This window comes from Nestor notabilis, unplaced genomic scaffold, assembly GCF_000696875.1.
Source record: "Nestor notabilis isolate BGI_N333 unplaced genomic scaffold, ASM69687v1 scaffold2395, whole genome shotgun sequence".
NCBI classification, from domain to species: domain Eukaryota; kingdom Metazoa; phylum Chordata; class Aves; order Psittaciformes; family Psittacidae; genus Nestor; species Nestor notabilis.
In genome coordinates, this window is record NW_009927681.1 from 8,031 (window position 1) to 30,107 (window position 22,077).

The 22,077-nt window shown below is 39.5% G+C and overlaps 1 protein-coding gene across 1 annotated transcript; it reads left to right on the forward strand.

Annotated features, from left to right (window-relative positions):
• The first annotated feature begins 6,948 nt into the window (after nucleotides 1-6,948).
• LOC104405421 (phospholipase DDHD1-like) lies at nucleotides 6,949-21,725 on the forward strand. The gene is made up of 3 exons (XM_010014143.1): nucleotides 6,949-7,119; nucleotides 19,651-19,779; nucleotides 21,517-21,725. The coding sequence occupies exons 1-3, from the start codon at nucleotides 6,963-6,965 to the stop codon at nucleotides 21,666-21,668; spliced, it is 438 nt and encodes a 145-aa protein (XP_010012445.1). The 5' UTR covers nucleotides 6,949-6,962; the 3' UTR covers nucleotides 21,669-21,725.
• The last annotated feature ends 352 nt before the right edge of the window (nucleotides 21,726-22,077 follow it).

The following is a 22,077-nucleotide window of genomic DNA, read 5'->3' on the forward strand; positions in this document are numbered from 1 at the left end:
TGAAAGGAACCTTAAAGATAATCTAGTTCCAACCCCCTGCCATAGGCAGGGAGGCCCTCTACTTTGTTGAACAAGTTGCTGCAACCCTTCCACTAGAGCAGGTTGCTCCAAGCCTTATCCAACCTGGCCTTGAACACTGCTAGGGATGGGGCAGCCACAGCTTCTCTGGGCAACCTGTGCCAGTGTTAGTTTGGGGTCATTTTATTATAACATCTATTTGTTCACCCAGCATGGATGATCATGTCACTGACAGTTAAAACATAGGAATATTCAATCTCATGATCAGTTTCTGTAGCCACCTACTCTCATAATAAAGTCTCCTGGCCTCATGAGTTTTTCTTTCCTGTTTTGTTTGAGGGTTTTGGTTTTTTTTCCCTTGACAAGACACTACAAACCCCAGCCATGAGGGAACTAAGTAAGAGGAACAGATCTTGTCCTGCAAAACTGCATGCTGTGCATTTGCATTGGCAAAAATAGAATCTGCAAATCATTATTACTGTAGAGGCTGTGGCAGGCATAGCTGCCGGTGGGTAGGAGGAACACTGATGCAGAGGTTGAGTAATACCCATCCTTATATTTAATGATGTTTTCACTAGTGAAAAGTCTTACAGGCTGTACAGTAGTTAATATACCCAAAATATAATTTTAGGCCTGATACAATAGGAACGGATAGCAAATTTTTAGAAGTCTCTAGCAGTACCCTTGATATTATTGTGGAATACATTTATTTCAGTGGCTCATGTCAACATGCAGGTTCTTGTGTGTATTGCAGCTGGTAGGAGTGCTGTGCTCCGAGATGTATGATGCTCATCATTTTTAGCAGGCCTTTGGCATGTGCAGGGGGAAGACTATTTTTGCCCTGGATATTTTTTCCCTTGGTAAATGTGTGGGCACTTCTCTTCTTTATTTGAATAACTTTCAGGTTGAGATACCACATATGGTAAGCTTCATGGTTACCTTCAGTGTGTGCAGATGTTATCCTCACGCGCTGAAAATTGTTTGCAACTGTAGTAGTAAGGAAGTGAAATTTAAGAATCAGAAGTTACCACACTGAAAAGCAGGAATCTGAAATTACTACACTGAAAATCGTCTTGAGCCAATGGCATTTTAGGAGCTTGTATTTCTCATCCGACCTCTTGGCTTTTGTCTTGAAGAGCTGGGAAATTGGGGTTGTCAATCTCAACAAAACACCAGCTTTAATTTAAATTTCTGAGGTTTTGAATATTATATTAAACTTTTAGATCTCATTTGTGGGTGAATTATTATAGCTGTCTTGAGACTGATGAGTGAATAGTGCCAGAAATGCCTTAACTTTGCCATCAAACCTTCTGAACAGGACCTCAGCTTTGAAGCAATGAGGCAGAAGTTTATTGAATCTTGCTCTCTTATGATTTTATCCTGTTTATCTTCCAAGTTGCATGGTAGCTGGTGTTGGTATTTCTGAAGCAGACCTTCTTTTGGCTGCTTGTTTAAGCTCTGTTTGTTAACTTTTAGCTACTATCTCTGTACCATCTTAGTTTTGCAGCAGTTTCCTGGTTCTGAATCAAGTAAGGTGAAAGAGCGTTATGTGAGCCACACTTTGAGCCATACAATATTTACATTTAGTTATACACCATTTGAACCAATGTGGTGGCAGGAAACAAATGATAGCATTGATGTAGCAGCAGAAGAATAAAAATTAAGGCTAATTCTGCTGAGTTATTACTTTTCATACTGTGATCTGATGGATTAGTTGGCTTTTTTTGTGCAGTTTATATTGAATGTGATCACACAGTTTAAAGATCCTCACAAAAAGAGTAACTGGAGTATACATGTATAAAATACTGTACATGTGTATATTACATGTTACATGCAGTTTTTATTTTAACATCATTTTTTGTTATTCAGAGAATTTAGGTGATTATCATAATGCAAATCACTCATGTTCTTGTCTCATCACATTAATTACAGCACTTGTATTCTTATTATGTGGATTTTCAGGGAAAAAAAAACTTGTGTAAAAATAAATCCATTGTTGCAGTTTAGTTCTCTTAAACTGATTTTCTCTGAAAGTGGTAAAATATGTATGACTAATTAAAATAAAGTGCCTTTCATTAGCTTCTAATCACTGCCATTCAAATTTATTTAGGAATTCCTGCATAAATAAACCATGTAAGTATACAACTGGCCAGATATGTTGGTATCTTTTGGTCTGAAGCACTGCCAATTGCAGATTATATGGCGTAAGACTTAAGGCAGTAAAAGAATCAAGGCAAATCCTTTCCTGGGGATCAAGATTATAGGGACAAAGATAAATAATACTTTGTGTTTATAGATTTGGGGGGGGGGGGGAGTTAAATTACAACATAATCTAAATATCAGTGTATTTAATTCTCCCACAAAACAAAAATAATCGAAAGAATGTAGTTTAAGCTTTCTAAAATCATCTGAATATCCAGGAGATACATGAATTTTTTGAAGGTGGATGGGAGTGAGTGAAATTGGGTCCTAAAATGGCAATTTTGATTCATAGCTTTTTATTGGTGATTACTGTAATAGTTTGCATCAAGTTCTCTTGAATCAAGTTGCCACTTGCTTTTGGAACTGGTGACTTTTAACATCAGTAGGTTGTCATCATCATCATGATTTGAGTTCAGCTTTGACTTGGACTGAAATCTACCATTGCCTGCTTCTAATAAAATAGAATCATAAAATGGTTTGGGTTGGGAAGAACCTTAAGATCATCAAGTTCCGATCCCCCTGCCATGGGCAGGGACACCACACACTAAACCATGTCACCCAACATTCCATCCAACCTGACCTTGAAAGGTGCCAGCGATGGAGCATTCACAGCTTCTCTGGGCAACCGATTCCAGTGCCTCACCACCCTCACAGGGAAAAACTTCTTCCTTAGATCTAACCTGAACTTCCCCTATTTAAGTTTGAACCCATTACCCCTTGTACTATCACTACAGTCCCTAGTGAACAGTCCATTCAGAGCTATCATTGCTCAGTTTTGAAAATCCAGATGTTAATTGAAAAGTATTCTTTCCCATTTTACCAAGCCTCCTGTCTCATGAGAAAGATAAAATGGTTCTTTTTGAGCTGCAATCACAAATTTGTTTCAGTTCTGAAAGACACTGTTCAGTTTTCTCAAAATCAAAACATGCTTCTGAGGGAAGGAAATGTCATTTACTTGTTTCCTTTACCAGGTGGTGTTCTCTTGAGGTTTCCCAGCAGCACAGTGATCAAACCCGCAATCCAGCTGACAATGCGAAATAAGACATGCTTGTAGACCAGGGTGCTGTGACTGCACACATAATGTAAAGCAGTTCAAAGGAGGGGGCAAAAAAACCCAACTTTTGGGTCGCCCTAAAATCCCACTTAGCTTTGGAAAACAGAATTCCCTCACTCAAGTTTTAAATCCCTGGTTTGGAAACAAAGTTCTATAATAATCTGTCGTTCGACCTGAAAGTGATGTATTTCCACATAAATACCCTTTGCCAGACTCAGAGCCAAATATATTAGTTTATTCCCAAACTAAGCTGTCCTGTAAAGACTTTACAATGATTTTTTTATTTCAAACATGCCAGTTTTTCCTGGCTGAACCTTTGTGGAAAAGGCACTGCCCATCTTATGTTTGAGTGCTACAGTCTACCCTTGTAAAGAACCACTATGGGAAAGTTTCTCTTAGGCAAAAAGAGCCTGAAAATGTTTATTTTAATGCTTTATATTTAGAATTTTAGAAATCTGTAGGTAGAAATTCCCATGTGAAAATCCTAAAGCCCTTCAAAACTGGCAAAGAGGTGTCTTACGTTCATTTAGTTTGGAGTACAAAATAGTATTCATATTACTATTATTTTTAAAAAAGTATCTTTTTGTGGGTTCAATGAATGGAGTCTGTCTCATCAGAATGCCTAGTCAAGAATTAAGGAATTGCCTACAGATTTTCCCAGTGAGGATTAACATCTGACGTAGTTATGTCATTGCTTCAGCCACAATGGGATCCTTTATCTGCACTCACATATTATGTGCATTTCATTTCTTCCTACAGACGGTGCTTTGTTTGTAAGGGCAGCCTAACTGGATCTGTGTGTATTAGTGCTGCTGAAAAATGCAGATATCTTGACAGGTGTGAAATGTAGGGGAGTACAGCAAAGATTAATACAAGTGCATGATGAGAGGCTACTGTATATGGTGACAACTAACATTGCTGTGGTTAACTTTCATTTCATGAAAACTAAATACATGTGTTTCACACTTCATTGATGGGTTGTAGACTTCAAAGTTAGCTTAAATTTTCATAGACAGATGAATCTATGTCATTTATAGTGACTATTAATTTCTGCAGTTTAAAGCCACTCAGACCTTTTATTCTTTTGATATATTTGGGATTAATTTTCATTAAATAACCATGCCCTTTGGACAATCCAACCTCTTTATTCATCTGATGGATCATCAACAGACAAAACATAAGCGTATAACAAGTGCATAACAATTGGCTCTTATCTGGAATGGCTGTTTTACCAGTGCAAACAAATTGAATGGCAGAACTGTGTCTTGCACTACTTCTGTCTGCCTTTTGGACAGGCCAAGACGACCTGAGTTGTCTGTGTTCTGCACAGGCAGAGCTGAGGATCCAGGGGATTCAAAGAGTTTGAATGGGGCTTTGGAGGATTTGGGAGGGATAAGCCAGCATGCCAGATACCTGCCAAAGAAACCAGGATCTGCAGGAAGTTGGGATGAGGGAGGCTGGTGCTGCTTAGAGCCACTGTTTTGGGAAATTCACTCTCTGCCTTGTGCCATGTGTGCATAGAGGCACTGGTTTAGAGGGTTGCCTGCAGGATTCCCAGTTGCGAGAACACTTGGGTAACTGGGCAAGCATGTGTGCTAGCACCCAGTGAAGGAAGTTAAGTAGTAATCTGGGCTCCTTGCTCCAGATCATTTGCTTCTGGCATCTGCTTCCCTCCCCGAGAGCTTCAGTGCTGTTGACCTTTCCTTGCTGATGGCTTCAGGCTGTTTCAGGCCCAGCTTAAGGATGCCATCACCTGCAAGTGTGCCCTCCTTCTGTTACAAATATGGGTGTTCAAAGCTTATCATGATTTCTAGTGCTGTGGACACAGTGCTTTTTTTGTAAATCTGTTATGGGAAAGGTTTCAAAATAGGCTTTGGATCACTTTGAGTGTTACTTGCCCTGTAGGGGGATTATTGCAAGGAGATTTTCATTTTACTTTCATAGCTTGTAGGCAAAATGACCTGAGGGATGAAGAATTCAGAGTAGTTCAGAGGTTCCAAGTAAACTATGGAGGTGCTTGCAATTCTCTATTATGTTCTTATCTGCAAACAATATGAAAAATGCTTCTGGTGTATACTAGGATCCACAGGCATAATGAGCACTGGTGTCATGTTTGTAGTGGAGAGCAGCGCAAAGACTTCTGATCTGCCATCAAGCTTAGTGGGACATGCCCAGTCCCGGTGTGGTGCTCGGTGCTCTGTGAAGCAGATGCTTCCACAACCTGAGCTAGTGGCTGTACAGCCTGGGCTAAAAACCACTGCCCTTGGCTGGGTCACCTTGCCCAGCTGCTTTTGTACTGGTCTGAGGATAGATCAGTAACTAAAATCTCCATGCTCTCTATTGTTTCCCGTTTGCTTTTTTTACCTGATTTTAGTTTACTGTTTCTTTGCATCTATTGGTTCTTTCCCAAGCTCTCCTTACCAGCTTTTTTCCTTTCTCCAGGTATGAATAGATTTTTGAGTAGTAAAGCCTATTTTCCCCCCCATCTCCTTTACTGAGGCTCTTCTTTTGTGGTTGAATTCTTAGCTGCTTTGGAGAGCTAAACTTCTGCGGTTAGAATCCGCACATACGCGACGTTTGCATTTGGACGAGTCTCTCTATACATCTGCAATTTACAGCAACACATATTAGTGGGCACTGGAGCTCCATGGTCCAGCTGCTCTGGGGTCTCAGCAAACCTATGTCTGTGCTGGTCCCATGAGGCTGGAGGTTGCGGTCTTACAGGCTTGTGGAGCACAGGCACACATGGTATTTCTCCTTTTCTTTTCCAGATGTAGGAGGAGAAATTCTGAGCTGAGCTATAATGGATGTTATTGTCTTGGTTTGCTTGCAGGAATGGGTATAAGAGGAGAATTCTTGCTTCCTACAGCCGCAGTAGTTAGTGTGGACATCAAGCACAGTTTGATGAAGAATAAGTGCCAGGATACATTTTTCGTAGGCTTGTCTTTTGTAATGCGGACAGCAAGCACTGGGCACACAGCTTCCTCATTTGGAGTGCTGAAACTGAAAGTGGAATGACACTGACTGAAAACAGCTCTTGATGAAAGACTGATTTTAATAAAAAAAAACTTTCATCTTTAAATTCACCCTTTGTGCTAATTGATGTGTAATTTGGGTTATTTTAAGTGCAGTTCCCAAAGGAAACAAGGCCCTGTGCAGTCAAGGTAAGCATGAGGGAGTTTGTATCTTCTCCTTGTTCTGCATTCTAGTGATAACAACTATTGGTTTCAAAGTTATCAGTCAAATTTTATAGAGCAGCGTGAGTCTCACAAAATTCCTAATTGTTTGAAAATTTAAGGCAACAAGGAAGAGAGGATTATTTCCTGTTAAAGCTGGACTGTTATGTGAACTTAATAAATTTTACAGAATCTGCATCTTTCTGTCCATTGCTCACATCCTCACACATACTCTGAAGATTTGTTCCCATTAGCTCAGGTGTTTACAAATTGACACTAATTTCACTACTCATTTCAGACACATGGAAAAAGTGGTGGTGCCTGTCAAGCCATTTGTGGTTACTTTGTTATGAGGTCCCAGCATCAGAAGTGTAACGTTTTCATCAAAACACCAAACAATTCCCTTTCCCTCTTATTCCCTTTCCCTCTTATCTGCTGTCAGTTTGTGATTGTTGCATTAAAAAAAAATAAAAAAGTCTCTTTTGATTTCAGAATCGGAAAAGATCCCTGTGATGCGTGGACAGTGGTTTATTGATGGCACATGGCAACCTCTGGAAGAGGAGGAAGGTAACTTAATAGAACAGGAGCATCTCAAGTGCTTCAAAGGCCAGCAACTGCAAGAGAGCTTTGATATAGAAGAACAGGCAAAACCTGTTGACAGGAAGGAGGGTAAGATTGTTTAGATTACTATTTTTATAGTATGCTCCCTGGACGATTGTGGTCTGCTTTTCTTACTGTGATCCGTTCTCCATCCTACCTGGTGGAGAACATTGTTATAGGCATCAATTTACTTTCCCATTCTTCAGCATATCTTGATGTTGTAGGTTTTCCTGCTGCAGCACATTTAATGAACACTGTAAAAATTATATTAATGGCTGAAGAACTTCTTGCTCCCATTTTACTTTCTATCTTTTGTCTGTGTTTGAAATCTCACTTCAAACTGAAATCTCTTGATGGTATAAGAAGAGTCAGTGTCCAAATGTAAACTGGGCATTAGCTGTCTGGCCAGCATTCCTAATTCTGCCCTAAAGGGAGTATCAGTTTTACAGGTCACATTTCATTTTCTGTTCTTGTTCAGTCTATGAATTTATTAAAGTAGTTTTCAACTATAGTAAATCTTGGGGCATTTTCATTCTGTTATGGGAGTCCTTACATTTTAATGACTAGGCTGCGGACATTCAGTTGGTGTTCCTGGAAATCTCAGTCAAATACATTTTATGTTTTTAATAACAGCCTTCTGAAATTACTGATGTATTATTTAACATGCACAGTTGAATTGGTTGCTCAGGGTAAGCATAGCACAGCAGAATTTCAGTATTTTTGGCTTTCACACTTCACTTTTGTTTGTTGGTTGTCACTTGGTGGAGTCTACGAACCAAGAGCTGCAAGTACAGAGCCTCACAATAGTTCTGGTTGTGTTATTCTTTATCAAGCAGCTTTATTTTTAAACTCTTGAAACTACAGCTTTGTACAAAGCACTTACAGAGTGTAGGAGTGGCTTTGTTTTGGCCACGAGTATGGCAAGTGAACTACATGACCACACAAGTAAAAGCTTGTTAATGAATTGGAAGCAAGGCAGTATTCGAGGTACTTCTGTCATTACTGTAAGAAAAACCAGAATATAACTTGCTGACTTAGATTTTTCAACAGTACAGACAGTAGTTAAGTTTCTAACTCCCCTCAAAGCTAGCAAAAAATCTGTGAATATTTATTTTCTATTTCTGCTACTTTAAAAGATCTTTTCCCCTGGCCAAGCCTGTAGTACAGTCTTCTGCTTTAACAGCTCTGTCAGGTAGGTGCATAAAATGGTGTAGCAGTACAATTGCCCTTTTGAAAGGCACTTTTACCTGTATTTCTGTCTGCTTGTACTGATTTATTGTTTCAGTGTACTGGTGCAAACCTCAGCTTTGGTAGTACAGCTACACACTCACTGTGAGAGCAGTGCTGTTTGTGGTAGCGTAGATGGAAAGCACATCTTTATGGCTGCTGAGTGCTTCCAGCCTTTGATAACTTAATTTCTGAAGGAAGGAAGGAAGGATGGCTTCAGTTGTGCTTGGATTCTCCTTACCAAGTAAGGAGGAGAATTCAGGGTTTGTTTTAGAAAACATCTGGTCTGTGAAGCAGAAATTTTCAGATTTGAGGTTTGAGAGATTGGCGAGAGAGATAAAAAATATACAATCGTGGTATTTATGAAAACATAAAAGATCAGAGAAAGAAACTACAAATTCTGACACCAGTGCCTTATTTAAAAATAAACTAAAGGGTTATTTTTAAAAATGCAGAACTAACAAACCCAAGCTATGCCTGCAGTCACTTCAAAATGGAATACCTGTCGACTCACCAATAACTTCCAGTAGATTTTTTGGTAGTAATAGGAGAGTTGCAGGAAAATTCTAGCTAACAGTAAATGTGAAAAGTGGTTTTGTTGTTGTAACATGCCTCTCAATTCATCTTTGATCGGCTGGCATCCGTGATTGCTGTCTGCACATGGCACTGGGATAAGCTTTACAACTTGCATTATTGCTGGTGAAGTAAACGTAATTAGTTGAAGAAGTGCTGAATTCCGTTTATAAATTTCTTAAATGCTACAATTTGTTGCTACAATTTGTTGTAATTGCATCCTTTATGAAGCGTATTTTGGTCTCATCAAGGTCTACAGTTAGCTGTTATTTAAGACTGGGGAAAGTTAGAATAGATATTTACAAATATCACTGGGAAATAAAGCAACTATTCAGTGCTATGATAAAGCATTGTAAATGATGAAAAAACAGCCGCCTCATCTAATTCCTCGACAAAATTAATACAATCTGCTGTAACAGTCTCTTAATACTCAGGCATAATTACTTTTTTATATGAACATGCCATGTTATTCATTGCATCATGAATAACAAAAAATTAGCTTCTCAACAAGCATCGTGTTGATAAGCAGTAGATGAACTTGTCAGCTCTTGATTTGACCCCAGCCATGCTCTAAATGGTGGCAGTAGGCTGAGAAGTTAGGAGCAGGTTCAACTTTGCTGCTCCTGTTCTGAATTATTTTCTCTTACTCAGCCTGCTAACTCAGGGCAACATATGATAGCCTGAAGCTTAGTCTCTAAGACTCAGTTCACAATTTATTTGCAATTAAATTTTATTTATTTATTTATTGTATTGTCCTCTGAAATGTTTTTGTGAATGAAACAGAATTGCTAGTGAGTTTACTAGGTGCTTGGCACCCTCAGCCAGCAATGGAGTCGACCTTTTTCAGAACAGGGCAAGTGATGCTGCTTCCCAACTATGTGTGGACCAATCCACTCAGATGAGTCGGTCTCTGCAAAAAATGACAGCAAGCACTATGTACATTACCTGTGAAGCTGCTCAGCATGCAATGTCCATCTTCTTTCCTTGTATCCTTAATTTTGGGATACAGGTTGGGAGAGTACGCTTGCTAGAAATCTAGAAAACACATTTCCCACTCGAGTGATCTGCTTTATAAGTTCTGCTTCTGGGTTGCAGTATAGTAACAGGCTATCACAGAATTGTAGAATACCCGGTTGGAAAGGACCTCAAGGACCATCTGGTCCGACCTTTCTAAGCAAAGCATTGCCTAGACTAGATGTCCCAGCACCTTCTCCAGCTGAATCTTAAAAGTGTCCAGTGTTGGGGAATTCACCACTTCCCTGGGCAGATAATTGCAATGACTGATTGTTCTCTACTGGGGGAGGAGGGAATAAAATCTGAAAAAAATGTGAAATTACTAATCCTCATTCAGGGCTTTTGTTGGTGATAGGATATTGATGAGTAAATGCCCCATTATTAAACTCTCAATCCAAGCAAACCTTCTCTTAAAAATGCAAAATCTTTCAGAATAGGATCTCCACCTTGTGGCCTGTAAGTAACATAATACCCATGCTACCTTTCAGTGCTGTTTGGGAACATGTGAAGCTGTAATGCTGAAGGTAACAGGAAGCATATGACAGTATTTAACTGAAGATTTCTCAAGTTCTGTTTTCTGTGAGGTAGTCTGGAGACCACTGCTTCAGTGGGAAGTCCCTCTGCTGAGCAATCTGTAGTGGTATTTTGGCTATCATCCTTACAAAGTATTTAATTTCGTGCCTTGCAAAATTAAATGTTTATGGTGCCTGATGCCCACCTACTCTGCATGGTGACTGATCCTCTTTAGTGGTCTGTTGAGCTTTTGGTCTCAGCGGTGGCATGGCTTTCTCATCAGGTAAATTGTTATGGTAGGACACAGAAATGAGGCACTTTATTTCTTAGGTTAATGTGACCTTTAGATTTGCCATATCCAGTTGACCTGGATTGTCTCTGAGAAGGTTATGTCCTGTAGGAGTCTGGAGATGTGGTTCCAAGCTCTATGTGCTGCTATAAAAATTAGTCAAATTTCCAAGATTTCTGGAGGGATACTTGGTTCTGAATGTGTTGGCATATGTAACATGTAAAAGGTCAGCTATCCTGACCAGCAGTCTCTGAAGTGCAGCCTACACAGGAGGTATTGGCATGTGACAGCCAGTGCCTCAGACCACCACAACCCAGGCAGAATGCATGCGTGTCAGAGACGTATGTTGGGCCCATGAGCCTCGCTCTCTCTTCATTGACTCTGCAGAGAGCTCTGCTTCCCAAGGTTCCTAAAACCAGGCCAGAGGAATGCTGCTGAAGTTCTGGTGCAAGCAAACATTGCAAGGGCATCACCTGTCTCCTCAATAACTTGGCCACGCTCTCTGTCACATCTCATCATCCCAGAGTCTGCTTTGATCCTGGCCAAATTCCACATATATTTTTCAGGTTAAGTAGTTCATTTTATTGTTGATAGATACAGGAAAGGATGTTGCTATTCTGTCTTTTGAGACAGAGTAACCAAGGAGGAAACCACACTTAGGATGAGGAATTAGGGGGTTGGCTGCATTTTGACTGCTTTGTTGTAAAACCAAATGTCTGCAGCCTGCATTTGAGCAAATCATAAATACATACATGTACATGCATAAATTACTAGCAGCACGAGATGTAAGGTGACATTCTGGTGTAAATTCTTAGGTTCCAAATTTTGAATAATTAGTACAAACTTCAACCCTTAAAATGTGGAAATACCTGTGGTGCTCATTTTATCACACTGAGAATGGGTTATATCTCTGTGACTTTTCTTGTATTGCATATACGCAATTACACTTAAATATATTACTACTGTAAAATAATTCTATAAATATTTCTGAGAAAAACCTAGGTTATAACACTTACGAAGCATATTTCAGCTTCATATTATAGGAAGCAATATTTCAGCTGAATCATTTTTAAGGAGATATAAAAAGGATATAAAAGAATACCTTTTTAGCAGTCAATAAACTTAACACTTACAGAATAATATAAGATTTAGCAACTGCTTTTTATGCCTACTTAGGCAGACAGTGGACCCATCTAAAGCAGTCTATCAAAGGAGCAGCATTCTCAAGAGATTTCAGTAATATCAAGGCCATTGTAAGATAAAACAAAACTGTGAACTCAGATCATAGCAGATGCTTAAGGGTTCTCAGACTAGATATTTTGCAAACAGTGTTTAACCAGTGATGTTCAGACCAAGAGCTGCATGATGGAGGGTCAAAGTCACTACTTCAGTGTTGGTTTTTCTCTTTCACTCTGTGGGCAGAGTGTGCATGTGGTGGCACTTCACTATGGAAGGCAGCTTTTGGGGACTTACAGAACAGCGTAATAGTAAGATATTTTGTCTAATCTAACTTTCAGTGATTTTCTTACACTCTTTGGGGAAAATAATAGAGCTGTGCTTAAAATTGAGTTGTTTGCTTTTGTTTCCCAAATGTTTAGTGTATACTTAAGAAGTGTTACTCTGTTCTACCTTACACCAAGTAGAGTGATTATGCTTTTGTATGTGTAAATGTAGAGATCTGACAATGCTGTGTCCCAGATGTCTTTTACAACACCTTCAGTCTTGTTGTGATGTCGTAACTGTCATGAGGAGTTGAAGAATTTGAATTTGGCAAGTGTGACCTGACGCTTTTGCTGCAAAACCAGTTTTTTAAGTGTATATGCTTTTTCAGAAAGTGTGCCTTTTTTTTTTCTTTTTTTTATAATAATGAAAAAATAACAACCCTTTTAAAAATTTTACTTTGAAACTCAGTGTTTTTACTTTTAGTTCTCTACTACCTACCTTCTTCCTCCCTCCCTTCTTTGTTCAAATGGAGAGGATATAAGAATTCAGATGCTGCATGTCTTAAGCGAAAGCATTCCGAAGGTACAGTAATTGTAGATTTCTTCTTTTTGTAGTACTCCTGGCTTACAAAGCTTTAAATTCTAGTTTGCTTATATCAGTTAAGTGCATTAGATTTACATGCTTCAATTTCTTGAGCTGTATTCATGCCACTTCCTTCAAAAGGGAAGGAAAAAGCATCATAAATCCTGGAAGAAAAGTAGAAGTGTTGTGAATCCTAGGGGAAAGTAGATGCCAACAGTATCATGCAGTAAACCTTATTATAATTGTTTGTGACTGTGATGCAAACTGTAAACTTTTGTTTCTTACACTCTTTAGATGTGGTTTGGCTATGTCAATAAACTAAAAGCAAATTTTTAGAACAGCAGCAGGCCTGGTATAAGATAAATTATGCCAAAGAAGGAATGGAGGGTTTATACTAGGTAATGTTTTGTTTGCCACTTTTTTTTATAATGCATGCATCTTTAATTATATGTTGTAAATTGTATTTTACTGCAGCTTTTGTATGAGTACTGGAATGAAATGAGATTTTTGACGTATCTGAAAAGGGGAAGCTGTACAGAATTTGTGATAAGGCTGCAGTGTTGCAAAAAACAACTCTGAACTTTGCAGCAGCTGTTGTACAAATTTGTTTCAGAAAGTGGGAGTAGATCTTGCAGGAGCCATTACTGATTGCAGAAGGCTCAGAAGTTCTTGTCACTGGTCTTTCTCTGCCACCATTGAAGCCAGTAGAGATTAAACTTTTACTGACTTCCTGAAACTACACTGCTGACAACTGCACCATTGATTAAAAATGTAAATGTACGTAGTAGGTTTAGTGTTATTCTTGTCATACCATATATTCCTTTAGCTCCTAGGGATATTATAAAGTATGAGAAATTATTTTGATATGCATAAATGTTTGCCTTTTGGCTTCTTTCAATTACATTTTTCTATAATTGGGTCCAAATGAAAGTGCCTGAAATGAAGATGTTGTAATAGTAAATAGTAAACTTTTTCCTGCCTCTTATCACACATTGAACTCAAATCTGTTAAAGGTGAATAAGTGTAACTACTTTTTTGAGCAGTAAGAAAAGACTTCTGCCTTTTATTTTGTGATTGTAATTTTGGATTTATTTTGCATAGGTTTTTTTTTCCAAATGTTATTCAGTTGTGGTAATGAATATGCTTGAATTAAAGTATTAAAAGTAGCTGCTTATGTAACAAATAGTGACACTGATGAATTGAGAGGTAGTGACGTGCGATACAAAATGACAGCAATGTTAAACAGCCCTTTTTAATTAAGAGCAATAGCCTTTTTGATGGCTTTGCATTTGTTTTTTAAACAAATTAGAAAAGGTTTTAAAATCTACAGCTGTACATACCAGCTGTAGGTTTACATACCAGGTTTACATACCAGAACTTCAGAGTTGTTTAAGAAAGAAGAATAGTAGCCAAATTATGCTCACAGCTACCTGTATGATTTGGTAGGCTTTAGAGCAGAAACTACTGCTTACTGATTGCAGGGCATATTAATTTAAAAATACCTGGAAAAAAGAAGACAGAAAAAGGTTTCATATGGTATGTATCCCTTCTCTGGTCTTTAGCCTGACTGGAATGACAGAGATGAAGGTAATATCAGCAATTATCACTTCAAAGATGGTTTCCTCTAGGTTTATTTTGACTCGAGCATGGTCAAACACGGGTAGAAGAGAATCACCCCATGCTTTGGTCTTAGCAGGTAGATAAAAGTATGACCTGGTTTTGGTTAGGATAGAGTTAATTTTCTTCCTAGTAGCTGGTGCAGTGCTGTGTTTTGGCTTTAGTCTGATAAGAGATAACACACCGGATGTTTTAGTTGTTGCTAAGTAATGCTTACTCTAATCAAGGACTTTTCAGTCTCTCATGCTCTGCCAGTGAGGAGAGGCACAAGAGGCCAGGAGGGAGCAGAGACAGGACACCTGACCCAAACTAGCCAAAGGGGTATTACATACCACAGCATGTCATGCCCAGTATATAAACTGGGGGGAGTTACCCAGAAGGGACTGATTGCTGCTCAGGTCAGGCTGGGTATTGGTCAGGTGGTGGTGAGCAATTGCATTGTGCATCACTTGTGTTTATTGTTTTGGGATTTGGGCTTTTTTTCCCTTTTTAGTTTTGTATTCTCTCCCCTTGATATTTTCCTTATTCTTACTATTATTAGTAGTAGTATTATACTGTACTTTAGTTATTAAACTGTGCTTATCTCAACCTGTGGGGTTTACACTTTCCCCCTAGGGAGGGGGGAAGGAAGTGTGCGAGAGAGGCTGCATGGTGCTGAGTTACCAGCTAGGTTTAAACCATGACAAAGTATCAGGTAAAAACAGGTGCTTACCTTAAAAGGTGTTTAATTTTAAACTGCTGTCCCCATGAAATGCTATTTTCGGGTGTCCATCTATCTGTTCTTGATGCTGGAGGTGTTCAGCTCCTCAAGCACTTCATCTGGGAGGATGCTTGCACTAGCAGCACACGTGCAGTGTGCACATCCCGGCTTCTCCATGGATTTTGTGCTATAAGCATAAAAAATTGTGTAGGTTTTCTGCTCCTCTGTTATTCTCCAGTTATTTTGTCTTAAGATGAGTTTCAGCAGTCTAATTGAGATCAGGTTCTTCAAGGCTGTAGGAATATATATTCTGTATTTTGTGTTTACCTTTCCAGTTTTCATATTTAAACTTTTTAAATGGCTTTTTCCCTCTGTGTTCATCTATCTTGGTGAAACTGGAGGTTTGTGTGATAGTAACCATTGATTTCTTCAGCTGAAAGAAGTTATTTCTTGATCCCTCTCATTTCTCCTGTGCTTCTCTCCTTGTTTTTGAATGGCTTGCTTGCTACTGTCTAGTGTCAGGCTGTCTTCCATCTACAGTGGGGTTATGCCTTCCACATCTTCATACTCTAGGTATCTGTAGGTATTCCTGAAAAACATTTCATTTCTAGTTTCTGGATCCAAAGGAAACTGAAATTTGGTCTCATTTGCATGGGCTTGGCCTTCAATCCCGAACTAGAAAACTAAGCAGTGTACAGAATACCTAGGGTTTTCTGCAGGTAGGGAAGATGCACCTACAAAGATGCCTTCTAAAATAGCTGTGCACAAAGCTGCAAGAAGTCTGGTCCAGAGGGAGATTCTTGTCCCATGGTTTCATGGGACACCCTTCATCTTGTATGCCTGCTGTTCAGAGATGCCATAGGCAGAGTCAGATCTCAGTAAAGCTCCGCAACATCCTAGCCTGGTGCCCTGGAAAGAATCCACAAACACAGAAAGCTTGCTTCTGAAGGACCCAGAAGGCAAAGGAGTGAACACGAGTATTCCCCTGTGGCATACCTCCTGCCTAATCTGAATTCTGCAATTTGGCTTTGTCAGCCACTCTACAACATGCCTTGGTGACTTCCTGACACTCTGTGACATCTCTTGGTGTGAAAAGCTTCTGTGTTGTCATTTTTACCACCTCTGCAGCATGTAAGAAGTTTATAGGACAGTCACTGTTCTGCAAAGGGAATGTAAATCACATTATTGTATCATTTCTAACAAGCATATCTTTGTTTCCTGTGTTCAGTTTCAAAACAGTAGTGACAGCCCTTGTTACTCCATACCTGGAAAACACAGTTTGCATATGCTGATTTTTTTTTTTAGGATGCTTATTTTCAGATTGCTATAAAGTCCTCTCCAAAGACATTTCGTTTCTTTCCACTCTGGGACTGTCAGCATCAGAAGCTCCTTTTGGTTGGGCTCTTGAGAGTCTTAAGATCTCTTCACAGTCCTCGCTGCAGTGTTGGCTCCCATGAAGATGTACCTTATTGCAGGGTTCTTTTGTTTTTACCTGAAGAGTATCTCCTGTTTGTAGTGACAGAGAACCACTGTCTCTGCCTAGCTGTTCATGCACACATGGCTTGTGGATCGTTTATTCCTGTGACTGATACCAGCTAGGCAGTTCTCTCTGCTGGGTTTCTGCTGTGCAAATCTGCAAGGGTGTACCATTTTTCTCTCCCCAGACATTGTTATCACTGGGAGAGATCTTATGTAAGGATGGAGAAAGCACAACAATATTCATCAAGTGGCTTGTCACTTTTATTTTGAAGGGATGTTTTTGCACATCAAGAGGACCTGGAGCTTAGGGTGATAGATTTTTCTTTTTTAGGGGGTTTCTGTTCCACTGGTGGACATTACATCCAGGGGTCTGAGGAGGAACAGGCATTCATATGTACTTTATTTATACACATTTGAAGGGGAGACAAAATCTCATCCCACTTCAGTGAAAGGATGGTCAGGTTGTGGAATGGGTGTATTGATCCCCAGGCAGACTTTTTAAACAGTGCATCCCCTGGGATTTCAAAACAGAATGCCAAGATGGAGCACCCAGCTTTGTTTTGACCCAGGTGACTCTTGTTAACTTTTAAGGGAATGTATCTGCTCCTGGTTGGTAAGATAGACACCCTGGAAGCGTTATCCAGACTTCTGCAAAATACTGCACTGGAGTGCATGGTGCCTTTGAAATGTCCTTCAGGCACTGCTTTTCAGTGCTTAAGTGTCTCTGCTGCTGGTTTGGACTTTGCTCTGGGGTGTACACATGGACAGGAACTCAAAAGCAAAGCAGCAAGTGTGTCAGTAAACAAAATTTACTAAGAGTTGCAAAATAAAACATAAATATGTCAAAATTGCAAAATGTATAGTCTTACTAGCAAATCGGTAGGTTAAAAAGCAAGAACACGTTTTTAATTCTGAGTGCTGAGTAGAAAGGAAGTGTGTATAGTCCCAAGTACTATAAAAATATGTATCTGAGCTTGACTGCAGTATGTTTATTAACAACACATTGCAGGTAAGTTTTCAAGAGACAAGATTCTCCTGAAGGTTACTGGTCATTTCATGTGGTGCTTGTGTTAACAGCACACCAAATTTTTCAAGTTCCCTTTTGGTGGCATTATTAAATATGCTGAGAAATAGTGCTGGATCTTTCTTTTGCAGTTCCTCAGTACTTGCATGTCTTGTAGTTGATTTTGATGTGCCCTTCAACATATGTGTTTTTGATAAACACTGTAGAAGTTAGGAATTTGTTCTTCCCAAGTGAGAATAACTCATGCAGGATAGGGAAAACCTACTTCTTTCTGTATATTCTTTCCAATAGAGAGGCTGGACTTGATTCCAGAAGAGTTTGAGGGTCGCTTCTCCCCAAACTGTTATTTTTCCAGTGGTAATAAGTGACTTGGCTGCAGGCCTCTCCATCTTTTCCTCTGCATGCTTTTGACATTGAGCACAATGCTCTCCAAGCTTCCAGCTCTCCTCTGTCAGCTTCCCCAGGAGTATACTACAAGAGGGATTTTACTGAATGCAGGTGGAACAGCTCTTAAAGACCTGCCATCCAATGCATAAAAAGTCTACACTGGTCATGGAATTGAGGATGGAGGAGATTGCAGAAACATCTGCAAGGAGATCCCTTTGCCTTTGCCACTCAACTATGTGCCTCTCTCAGGACATCACACTCTGTGTTGCATTGTCTCCAAGTCTGAAAGAGGAAGTTTTGCTGGTAGTTTGCTTTCCTTCTCCAGTTCTAAATTGAGATTTCTGGCCATGGACTCACATCTGTGCCTGCAGGGATGTTTATGAGTTCTTGCTCTGTCAATGTAAAACAGCAATATAGTTCTAGTTATTTTCTGTGAATCAGTTACTTACTATAGCAGAAGAGGTAATCCTTTCCTAATGCTCTTGTTTCTTACAGACTTCATTTAGTTTTTCATCAGACTATGCCAGGGCTATGTGCCTTGGCAGAGACACAAAAAATACAGGAGAAAGGTCGCAACTTTTACCTTAATGTGGCTGGTTTGTGCTATGGCAGAGTTAAAATATGATATTATGATGGCTCAAGATTTCTCAGAATGTTTTTAAAAGAGTATAAAAAATTCACTTGAGTGGCTTCAAGTAGGGAACAGGTTAGAGCTGTTACTGGGGGGGGGGGGGGGGCCCCCCCCAAAAAAAAAAGGGGGGGGGGGGGGGGACCACCCACAGAAAAAAAATCCCCACAAACCAAAACAACCCCCATGGGTGTTTTCCATGACTTTGGACTTCTAGCAGAACCAGTGACAGTTAAATAGCACTTTTTTTTTTTTTTGTTACAGGGCTATTGCTATTATCGGCTCTCTAAATGTTGCATATCCCACATTAGATGAGACCTAAGCAGCAGATTTTCAAACTTAGGTGAAATCTGGATTATTTTGCTTTGCTCATTCAGGCTGCAAGCCTTAGATGAGCGATTCTGATTAGCATTATAACATGGCCATTGTGCTTAATCCTGACAATCAGGCAGTGTGTCATGAGGTTGGTCCCAGAATTCCATCAGTTCCAAATCTGGAAAGCACAATAACTGCACAAAAAAACAGTAGAGCTCTTAGTGCTTTTTGAAAGAGCTAGATTCTGTTCTGTGATAGAAATTATTCATTCAGAGGCTTTCTCACTGAACCGCATTTCCAGCTTCTGGATATTTCTGAAAGGAAAGAAATGCAATGAAGCCTTCTAGTAATGGAGCTTTGAAAGCAGGGATCTCACTGTACAAACAGAGGAGAGAGAAGTTAGGAGTGAAATTGCTCTTTTTCTAGTGATGAGAGTGCACGAGGCAGCCACCTGATCAATCTCACCCACCTGCAATATTTCAGGGTGTGTTGTCCTGCCTGCCTTGTTTTTTATTTTCAGCTAAGGGAGTATTTTTGAAATCTACCATCCCAAGATGAGGGTGGGAGGAGAATGATGTGAAATGTCCTCAGAGGTGGTCTCCAAACTGCTGCTTGTCCTGGTCAGATTAATCCTAAATGTAAAAACTTCTCAAGGTAAGAAGTAGTATGGATTTAGGTATAATGGGGTGCCAGATTTTAACCTGTGTGTAAATTACCCTGTTCTCTCTCTCTTTCTCTCTCTCTCTGTTTGAAGAGGCTTTTTTTCCCCTCTTACCCGTCTAAATTACCTGTTGTTCCTTTTGCTGCAGCTATTCATAGTCTGAAGTTGAGTCGCAACCATGTGGACTGGCACAGTGTGGATGAAGTGTATCTCTACAGTGATGCAACAACATCTAAAATTGCAAGAACTGTTACACAAAAGCTGGGGATCTCCAAAGGTAATACTTTTCAGAGTTTGTAAAGAATATTGTAAATACCGGTATTTTAGTTTGTTACTTGAACACTAGAGGGAGATTTCAGGTTTGGAGTTTTAATATGTCACTTAGCCCACTTTGGCCATTGTATTTTTTACAGTAGAGTATATTAGGATCCTTAGGTTGTTCTACATAATTGTGACTAGATGTGAATCGGCTATGAGTTATTTTTATTTTGCATTTTATTTTGGATGTAGTAGTTAGCAGTATATAATAAGTATATGGCAGAGTCTAGCAGCTACAATGTAAGAGTTACAGATCCCTTTGCAACCTTAACTTTACTACTGTGTACTTGCATAACACAATGCCTTCCTTAAATATACGATCATACCATCCCTTCTCACCACCTCTTGCATCTTTTTCCATTCATTAAACAGACATATGAACTTAGAGGAGGGGTGAAGCATTTAGACAGAAATTGTTTCCAGTAGGGATCCAGGCTCATTTAAGCTCAAAACTACCAGTCATAAATCCAGCAAGGCTGAGATGGTTGGAAGAGAAGATAGTCTCTCTCAAGCAAAAGTTAGATTATTGCCAACCTTGAAAACTGGAACCTATTCTCTCAGTTGTGGTGCTCCTATGCACTGCTGGACAACTACAAAAACAAGAACATACTCATCTGTCTTGTTCCGTGGTCCCCGAAGAAACAAGATCAGGTAATAGGTTTGGCTTTAATCTCCGTGCCTCTGTCCTGTAATTAATGCCTTCTTACCCCACAGGGCTCTTGGGTGGATAATTAAATGTTTGCCAAAACTTAATATAATTCAATGCTGCAGTTCCAAAAGTAGTCTGTACCAGAACACAATTTGGATATTGTGTAATAAATAATAAGTAAGATCTGACCTAAACAATTGGAGGGGAACATATGAAATAAAGCACACTTGGTAAACAAAGCCTGTCCTGTGTAAAAACTGCCCTTAGCATTTTTGTAGTGTTTTCTTCCTCTTTAAAACCAAAAGAAGTTGGTTTCAATTTTTTTGGAGGGGGATGATGCTACTGCCTTCTACATGGCCATCTGAAGGGGTTGCTGGCCTCATGCGCAGGTTATGCAAGGCTGTGATCCTCAATATGGGTCTGTCACTAGAGGGGGATGAAGACACACTGTGCCAGTGGGTTTCTCAAGCCTTGGTTTAACAGTGAGTGAGAACCCCCGTTTGCCCTGGGGTTTTGGATTTTTGGTTTGGCCACTGGACTGGAGAATGAGTGGGGAAATTTGAGGTTGGATCAGCTTGAAATAAAACATAGGTTTCCTCTTAAAAATGAAAAATTGTGAAGCTTTTCAACCAGATCTCTTAATTGGGTCAGAGAGGATGACCGTGTTTACCAGGTTTTTGGGCAGATCATTTCCATGATTCTTTCCATGCTGTGGGAGTAAGGCGGAGATACAAGGAAGTTTAACGATTGAGACACAAAGAAGAAGGGTATGGTGTTTTAAAAGTGGATGGACAATTATACAACTATTTTCTAAAAAGTGTTTTTTCAGAATACTTCTGAAATTAGTTATCTTTACAGTGGAAATGGCCTAGTGATATGCTGACTGATACAATTAATATCACCTAGTTGCAGATATTTATAAATACATGCTATTCCTTTATGTATAAAACTTGTTTTCAAAATACTTTAATGTGTTGGTCTGAGAAAAGTCAAGCTTCTGTCAACTTCATAGAATGTAACTGATCTAGGATAATGTTTTTTCTACAGCTTTAAGTAGTGGGACAAGGCTACATAGAGGCTATGTAGAAGAAGCTACATTAGAAGACAAGCCACCACAAATTAGTCACATTGTGTTTGTTGTGCATGGTATTGGGCAGAAAATGGACCAAGGAAGGATCATCAAAAATACAGCTATGTGAGTGCTTTGTAATATTTGCAATACCAATCTAGCCTGGTTATAAGGCTGACATTACAAATGACAGCAGACCCTTTGGTTTAAGCTGTATCTTTTCCTGTTTCCTTCTGCTCCTCCTCCCCTGAGTCTTTATATTGTGGGTACGCTACTTTCTATGTGAATCTGGATGAATGGACTTAGTGAGAGTAGCTGCAAGCAAGAAGAGCAAAGATATATTCTGTTTTTATGACCAACACTTGCAACTTTACGAGGGCATGTAGTGACAGGGCAAGGGGGAATGGCTTTAAACTGACAGAGGGAGATTTAGATTAGATATAAGGAAGAAATTCTTCCCTGTGAGGCTGGTGAGGCACTAGTACAGGTTGCCCAGAGAAGTTGTGGCTGCCCCATCCCTGGCAGTGTTCAAGACCAGG